An 8871-nucleotide genomic window follows, 5' to 3' on the forward strand; every position below is an offset into this window, starting at 1 on the left:
CACAACGGTCTGTGAAGGCAAACAAGACGGCACGTGTGTCGATACACAAGCGCTTGCAAAGGGAGTACGGACTTCGTTCACAGGCGTATGATCACAAAAAGGGAAGGAGAAAAAAATAAAAATGAGGCGGGGCCACAAAGAGAGGGGAGAAGATTTGTTGGTGGAAGAGCACAGAATATTAATAATAAAACAAACAAAAAACTTGACGAAACCAAGAAAGAAGCAGAGAGGAATCGAAAAAAAAAAGCAACAAAGACGGACTAAAAATAGGGCTGTGGAGTAATTTTCAAGGAGGTTTGCGGGGGGGGGGTGGAGGGAGGAGGGAGGAGGAGAAGACGGGGAGGGAGGGGGGGGGAGGAGAGAAGGAGGCAATGACCCACTTTGAGAAAAAATACCTTTTACAGTACAGAAACACAAATGGGGATGATAAGACGACGCCGTAACGCTGCTTCTGCCTCTGTCTAGAAACTTCTCTCTGCTATTAGGACTTGAGTGTGTGTGTGTGTGTGTCTGTTTATCTGCGTATAATCACGTGCAGCAGTTGTGGCAATAGCAAAGGAGTTCTCTCTCTCTTTCTGTATTCGTCTGTTTCTCTCTTTATTTATCAGGGTGGGGTGTCGGTGTAGAGGGGGATCGGGGAACGATAACAACAAGGGTGACTACGGAGCAGGGGGGGAAAAAAAGGACGCAGGAGTGCGATGATCACCTTAGGTACGAAGGCAGAAAAAAAAGAGAGGGTGGTGGTGGTGGTGGTGGTGGGGTAGTTAAGCGACCAAAGCGATATATATATATATATAATATTATATCCTCGGAGATCTTCTGGTGTCCAACGCACCCAAAAGGAAGCGGGGTAAATCACCTTCACTCCCTACTCACCACACCGAGAGATCAGCGGTGCGTTGTCCGGGAGCAAACAATGCAAATATGTTTTCCTAACCGCGGCTCTGATCTCCGTGTGATGGGTCCGAAAAAAAAAAGTGGGACACGTGACGAAGAGTAGAGGGGGCTGAACCACCGTCAGTCTCCGGTCAATAACAGCAACAAAAAGTGAAAACGATAATAAAACGCCTGCGCCACACACACAACAGTCAAAACAAAAATCCACACAGATGAGACGGGAAAATGGTGTCAACGTGGCACCTTTTTTTTTTTTTGGGGGGGGGGGGAGGGACTGTCTGCTGTTCAACTGTAACGGTGACGGAGATGATATGAGATGCCACCGCCAACAGTATATATATATATATAATACAACGAGAGATTATGTGGAAGAAGAAACAAGCAGCGCAGTGGGAAAAGAGCTTCGGAGGGGGGGGGCAGCAGCAGCAAGGGTAGCTAGGCACAGTACATCGTTCGATCAGCGACTGTCCCCCACAAACGAGAAACACACACACACACACACAGAGAAAGTATAGAAGACTAAACCTTCGCTGCACCGTTGTTCGCAGGAAACAAACAAAAAAAAACAGACGACCCTGCTTTTGGGAGAAGACACAGGTAACGCCTCGCACAGAAACAAGCAGCAACAAAAAAAAACAATCGAAAGAGATGAGCCTGGGTGTTTACACCAGCAAGCACGGAGAGCGTCACACGCAGGGAGAGAGTGTTTCACTGCGCGTTACAGACACTTCACGCGCCCTGAATACCGACACTCGGAGAGATTCTGTAGATGCACAGAGGCGTGCTCAAGATGAAGATAAACAAGGGGGGGGGCGGACTGTAGGTGTATAGGAGGCTACACAAACGAGTTTTTGCGAGAGAAAGAAAGAGGTCGGCAGAGTTGAGCGGTTATCTGGCGCCTATGCGCACGAAGTCAAAAGCGGTTCTCTGCAAGTCAGGACGTGCCACACGACTCCCAAAAGACCCTGTTTTGTTTTATTTACTGAGAGGTGAGCTAATCCGTGCCGATTAACAGCTCAAACTTTCCACAGGAGGGAGCGCGAGCTCGCAAACTAACTACCCTCCCAAAAAAAAAGCAATGCGGTGCGTGTACAACCCTCTTCCCCTTCAGTTTTTCACTTCGTGGCGTGTAAAGAAGGGTGTGCAGATTTCGACCACTTCACGCAAAGGCCAAAAACCACAACGCACAAAAACACACGCATAAAAAAACAAATTATGCAGTATTTCCCCCACCCGGTATTTACACAAACAAAGAGACGGGAAACAAAAATAATAATAAAATACACGTAAACACACGCACACACAAAAGCGTTGGCAAGATAGAAAGGGGATCGTTTTTTTTTTATTGTGGGTCTGCCAGTTTCGCGTGCTTCATGTGTCGTGTTTGAAAAATAATGAAGTATATGCATATACATATTGTGCATGTGTGTTTGTGTGACATTGTGTGTGTGTCATCATATGGATATAAACATAAGTATATATATATTCGCGTGAGGGGTGAGAGAAACAGACCGCGAGAGCGAGCGAGGGATTCGGTGAGAGGCGAGAGGAGTGAGGGCGGAGAGTAGCATAGAGGGTACATCCACTTCCCCAGAGGGGGAGGGGAGGAGGAGCCCTTACCCTGAGCGGAGCAGCAGCGGATCAGGCTTCATAGTTCCAGGGAAGAATTCTTTACGCAGTAACGGTCACCACCAAATAGAAGACGCAATCTAAAAGGGGCACCCATGCGTTTTCTACGCGCCACTACGTACTCTCTGTCACCCTGCTGTGGGTGCGCGAGTGAGTACACAGTCTAAGCATTTGAAAGGCTACGCCACTTGGCATGGGTGCGGCTTTATCCATGACTAACCACTTAATTTATCCAGTCATTTGATTTCTAATGTCATTGCGTGCGTTTCTGTTTTCTTTTTTTCTACTCCCATGAAGAGTGATTCACTGTGCGTGTGTGCGTACATCGTTATGGGTGCATATTCATGGTGATAATCGACGCATTTCTGTTCGAGCAACGCCCCCCTCCCCCACCCGACACACACACACACACACACATATATACACATCCTGTTTAGATATATATATATATATATACGCGTGTATATGGCCCTGTGAGAGAGAGAGAGAGAGAGGTGGAGCGCGGCAGCCCTAAAACAATAACAAGGAACCTTCCTCTCCTTCCCACACCGGCACACAAAGCCATAACACAGGATGGGGGGGGAGAAGGTTACACAGGGGGAACACTATGAAGGTAAAAACTCAGCACACCCTGGACACACCCGATATATATATATTTTTTTTTTTGGGGGGGGCGTAGAGAAAACTGCAGAAAGACAAAATCAATTGAAAACAACAACAAAAAGTGCCGAGACAGTGCAGAAACCGGGGAAAAAAAAGACATACGAAACAAAAATGATAAAAATATAAAATGTGGCTGCGGCATCTACAACCACGCTTATCCTACATCAAAAGTAGACGAAGGTATATATGTATATATATATCCATATATGTATACTAGAACCCAGAAATAGAAGAAAGTTTTTGTGGCACAGCACTTGTGTGCGTGTGTGTGGGGGGGGGGGAGGGAGGGTGGCAGCAGCTCACCAAACGACTCCGCAGTTGGCTGAGAGGGGTGAATTGCTGTTTTTTTTTATTCATTAGGGGTGCGTTTTCCTTTGAGCTCATTCGTTTTGGGCAGCAGTGAGTGAATTGCGTGGATATCGTCGGTGATGATGTCACTACGCGCAAAAGACGTGTTGTCCGCCGTCCTGAAGGAGGCATGGCGTACAACGGTGAATGCCTCACCGGGATACGCGGGCGCGGAACTTTGGGGGAGGGGGGGAGGGGGGCGGAAGGAGGTGTGAATGGAAGTCATTGATGTCAATCGTCAGTGGAGGAGACGAGGTATGCTCCGCACCTCGGGCAATTCAGTGATTACTCGAAGGTCATTCGGGGAGGGGGGGGGCATACGATTCCCAAAAGGGGGTCACTGCACCGTCGAAACAACCGCGACAACACACACACACACACACACAATATATATAAATATGTATACAAATATATGCGTTGAGGGTACCTAAAATAATGGTGACGTGTTTGTAGGCAACCGACGATTGTTGTGTTCTGCTGTAACTGCTCCCATGGCGACCGTCTCTGTGCGAAGAGGCGAGGCTGCAGATCAATACGAAGAGGAGTGGGACTCATCCCGCAAAGAGAGATGCAGCAGGCATGGGTACAGCACTAAGAAAGTCAGAAGGCGACAAGGGGGAGAGGGAAGAAGAAGGGGAAGAGGGGAAGAGAGGGAGAGGAAGAAACGATAATAGCACACACACACACACACACACACGTTCACAGAGAAGACGCGATCCCCCAAGGTGAAGATAGGAGGTTTAAAAAAAAAAAAGGAGGACCACCGACCAGAGAAATCGACGCGGGATGCAGACAAGACGGCGCACGAGGCGTGGAGATAACAGAGGACACCACCGCATACACACAAGATACGATTTTTTGAGAGAGAAAGTACACCGGAGAAAGACAAAAAAGGAAAAAGACGTACAGCCCACACTCCCGACCTCGCCTTTTCTTCCCCACCGACGAGAGTGAGCAGACCACAGCCAGTATGGAGAAAAAAGGGCGTTGAAGACAAGAACGGAAAAAAATAAAATGTCAAGCTTGCCGAAGAGAGACACTCAAACCTACAACAAAAAGAAGGGGCGCGGGAGTGTGGATAAATTACTCCAAGGCGGACACAGAGAAACACAGTGATAGGAACAAGCCAGTTACAGGGCCACCGTAAAAAAAAAACTCTGGTTCCATTCGGTGAGGTCCCACATTGGAGGGGGGGGTTACGGTGGGGGACTGCTGATCCCGCTCTGTCGGGGGATCCCGCCAGCGATGGGTTTGAGAATGAAGGAATCACATGCGTGGATTCGGCAGGTGCTTTGGCCGGCCTGGAAGTCTCGAGGAGCAGTCGCTGATCGGAACCGGTAACAGCGTCCGGGTCTGCGTGTTGTCTTGGATGAAGTCTTTGGTTGCCCAGTGAGGCATTCAGGCCTGAGGCAATTACAGTATATCGCCTACAGAGGTTTCTGCCGTCTTTGAGGGAGGGGAGAGGAGATGGTAACGAGATTCAAAGGTTCTGGGCCCTGTGGAGGCGCAGTGTTTTTCATGACATCACACGGGGGTGTCGGGGGGGTGGTGGTGGTGGGTTTCTAGGGGTGAGTTGGTCCTCCGGGAGAGCGGCTGTGCGCGGTCTGCTGAGGGGTAGAGAAGGGACTTTGATGAAACAGATGTGTTCATCATACCATGGTGGTGCTGGGATGTTGAAGGCGCCCATGCTGTGTCCGCTGCTCTTGATCACTTTGGAGCCGGAGTTCCTCCCCATCGATGCGCTCTGCATGGCTTGCGAGACCTGGTGGACTGTTGAGTGTGACGGAAAGTGTGAAGAAAAAAGTCTACGGCTTTTCTCCTGGTTGCATGGCAGTGAAGACTTTTCACAAATGTTCGAGTATGCGCTGCTCGTCGCAGTCGTCCTTGCAGCCGGCGGTGACCACAAGGTTGTGAAAAAAAAACCCTCACTCTCAGTGCTCCCCTCTTCCTCCCCCCCCCCCTGCGGAGCTCTGCATCCAAACACTATCACCTCTTTTGTGAGTGTCCAATACAGGTGAAGCGGGAGGGGGGGGGTCTCCACCAGCCGCTCGCGCCATTGCGTTAAGAACTCTGCATGCACTTTACCGATAGCCGCCGCCGCCGCCTGATGGTGGCGCTGTGGAAGTGTGAGCTTAGTACGCTCCACCACCGCGAGGCGGGGAAGTGCAGGAATGGCTGCACGCATTTTATGGTCAGGGAAACAGTCGTGATGCTAAGGCCATTCACTGTGTGTGCTGTGGCAGCGCCACGATGAAAACACTGGATGGCAACGGCACTACCAGCTTTTTGGGGGGGGCATGCGAGCCACTTCCACCACCACGAGCTCAGGCATTCTTTCATCATTACGCGGCTTCTCTTTGTCATCGGCGCCGTGGATTTCCTTCGTCTTGCCTGTTAGAGTGGGTGGGCATGATTGCACTGGCGGTGAGCCTCTGGCGGACTCTGAGGCCTTGTGTCTGTCTCCCCATTGTGGTTGCTGTTTGTCAGCTGCTGCGGCGACGACGATGGGTTCATCTCATATTTGTTCGACTCGCCTAGACCACGGCGGGGGAGCCTCTGGGCGGGGCGCGAGTCGCCGTCTTGGACGTCTTCGTTTTCCGCGATACCCGGCGAAGAGGTGCTGTCGAGCTCCGCACCAGAAGTAAACGACACCATGTTTAGCACAAGCGCACAAACATTGACGACGGCACCACTTTTTTGGTGGTTTGGCGCCGCTGTGACTGCTGCCGCCCTCGAGCTCTGATGAGGAAGCAGCTTGAAGTCTGTCTTGTGCATGACGATGTCTTTTTCCCTTTCAGTGGCCATCTTGAGGTCGAACAGATCTGTCCAGTCAGGCGCCGGTCCACGATTGCACCCAGGCATCGTGTTGCCAAAGGGTGTAGTGGGCGCCGTCGTAGTCGTCGTGGGGGCTTTTTCCTCGTCACTGCCATCACCGCTGCCACTGCCGCCTTGACACACGTGCTCTGCCGGCGAATCCGTGTCGTCATTTGTTTGAGAGGCAGAGAACTCTACGTTAGCCGGCGCCGGTGCGATTCCATCTCCAGCTGTTGCAGCGCATGTGCGCGCCGGTGCGGTTGCCGTGGAGCCAGCGGCCAGTGGTGCCGCTTCGCTGTTTTTAAGTTGGTTCTTCTCGTCTCCGTGGCCGGCACCTGCGCTTTGAGATGAGGAGGAAGTCTTTTCATGCATGCAGTGAGTCAAGACGGTCTCGGCACGACCTCCGGATGAGCCGTGTGAAGTTGTGCACTTTACGTCGCGGGGGATTTCTTTCCTATGTTCGAGGCAGTGCTGCAGCACCAGATTTAGCTTGTCCGTGTCTTCATACATGCATTGCATAAGATCCGTCGTCGTGGTCGTCGTCTTGTTGCGCGAGCCGCAACTGCTCGTCTGCGCGCCGGTGAAACGGGAGTCACCGGCTCCGCTTGTCTGATCGCTTCTGCTGCTCGTCAGATCACCGCCACAAAAACTGTTCGAATCTTCACTCGTTTTCTGTTGTAACACGCGTTTCACACAGGTGCCGTGCTCTCGACCTCCAGAGTTGAGTTTTGTCGTGGGGTCCTTGGCTCCGTCGCGTCTGTGTTCCTCTTCTGGGTTGTGACAGTTTTTTTGTTGTTGTGAAGCAACAACGACGACCAACGATGCTTTGTGGTCGGGGTCCTTCACGGAGCTGATGTCGGTGGGTGTTTTGAGGCACTCAGGGACGCCATGGGCTTCAGCGGCTGCACTAGTACTCGTGGTGGCGCTTGCAGGATCGGTGGCGTTGGCAGTTTGCGCTTTAACGCCGTAGTCCTTGCCATCTCCGTGGTTGCGCCTTTCCCCTGTCACCACGGCAGTTGTCTCGTGTGACATGGTCCCCGGCGGTGGGGGAACATGCACAACGCGCAGTTCACTCTGACCCTCGAGAGAGTTCGGTATGGCAGGGGAGGGAATCACCGCCATGTCAGTCCACTGCACGGACGTGCTGCCCACGCAACTCTGCGGTTTGCCGTCGCCTACTCTATATTCCCTGTTGTCGCGCTCAGCCTCCAGGCGGTGGTATCGCAAAACGGTTGCTGCGGCGGGGGTGACCTTGTAAGGTGGAGGCTGTGGAAGCGCTTTCACTGACAGCGACTCCACCGACTCGAGGCCTAGCTGGACGACGTCGACCGCCTGGACCGTTTCCTTCAACACTGCCACACTGAAGCGAACAGCTGTGCCATGAGCAAAGACACGGAAGCCGCTCATGGAAATACAGGAGTGATGCACGAATATGTCGCCCAGCTGCGCCGGCTCGCGCTCGAGCTTCCCAAGCTCCTTCGCCGGTGCACGGCTGGTGTATTCGTCGCCGGCATCCCGGGGAAGCCTTTCCTTCCCTGCCGTGTCTATGAGAGAGAGATATCGCTGCATCGTGCTGTACACGACGGTTCTGTGGGCCTTACTAGTCAACGGTACTTCCGGCGGCGGCGGCGGCGGCGCAGCGGCATCACCCGCATCGGAGTCGTGAACATTCCCTGCGTGTGTCGTCGAAACAGCCGCAGGTGGGCAGTGAGTGTCGGTTTCCTTGACGGGTTGCTTCGAGGTCATAAGTGGTGTCGTACTGGTGTCGTCTGTGTGTTGTGCTTTACTGTTGTTTGAGGAAGACTCCAGCTCCTGTAGTTTCTGCGTGCCTTGCTCTACTCCATCCTCGTTGGCGGACTTCGATGTTGCCCTCATGCCAGAAATGACGGCAGTCACAGAATTCACCACTTCACACTCCTGCTGTTTCGCGTACACTGCATCGGCGTCGCGAGTGCAGGCCCTCTCGCAGGCGTGCAGGTCAAAGTGCAGCCGGTGTGTGCACGTCAAGAAGCCAAAGCCGCGTAGCGGATTGTAACGCTTCACGATGCCTTCGTACCAGTCGCCAACGACAAAGTTTTCACCATTCGTTTGCCCGGCGTGCGCCTCACCCACGACCGCGTCGACAGCAGCGCCCGCCCCGCTGTTTTTGTGACAACTGTCGCTTCCATCCTCAAGCTGGACATCGTTGCGGCCCTTCACATCAGCGGCGGTGGTGTATAGGTTTTCGGTAATGGGCGCTTTGGCGATGTGTTGACTTCCATGGAGATTCGCGCTACGCTTCGAGGGCTTCATGGGGGACTGCGATTGTGCAGCTGTCGATGGTGGGAGTGGATGTGGCGGTAAAGGGATGGTGGGCGAGCCGTACAGCGCGGAGCCCATGAAAGCGGGGTACACTTCTCCCACCTTAGACCACAAGACCGGCGCCGTCACTTCTCCTGAAGGGAGCGCGAGTCCACACAAGTAGGGCAGTGGGCTCATTGTAGCGAGAAAAGTTGCGGGGGAGAACGTATCCATGTGAGT

General features: G+C 52.6%; 1 protein-coding gene across 1 annotated transcript; it reads right to left on the bottom strand.

Moving 5' to 3' along the window:
• Positions 1 to 5931: 5931 nt before the first annotated feature.
• On the bottom strand, positions 5932 to 8643 carry JKF63_03860 (uncharacterized protein; the record flags this gene model as incomplete). Its single annotated transcript, XM_067899857.1, has 1 exon — positions 5932 to 8643. The coding sequence occupies one exon, from the start codon at positions 8641 to 8643 to the stop codon at positions 5932 to 5934; it is 2712 nt and encodes a 903-aa protein (XP_067755063.1).
• Positions 8644 to 8871: the final 228 nt, after the last annotated feature.

This window comes from Porcisia hertigi, chromosome 31, assembly GCF_017918235.1.
Source record: "Porcisia hertigi strain C119 chromosome 31, whole genome shotgun sequence".
Classification (NCBI taxonomy): domain Eukaryota; phylum Euglenozoa; class Kinetoplastea; order Trypanosomatida; family Trypanosomatidae; genus Porcisia; species Porcisia hertigi.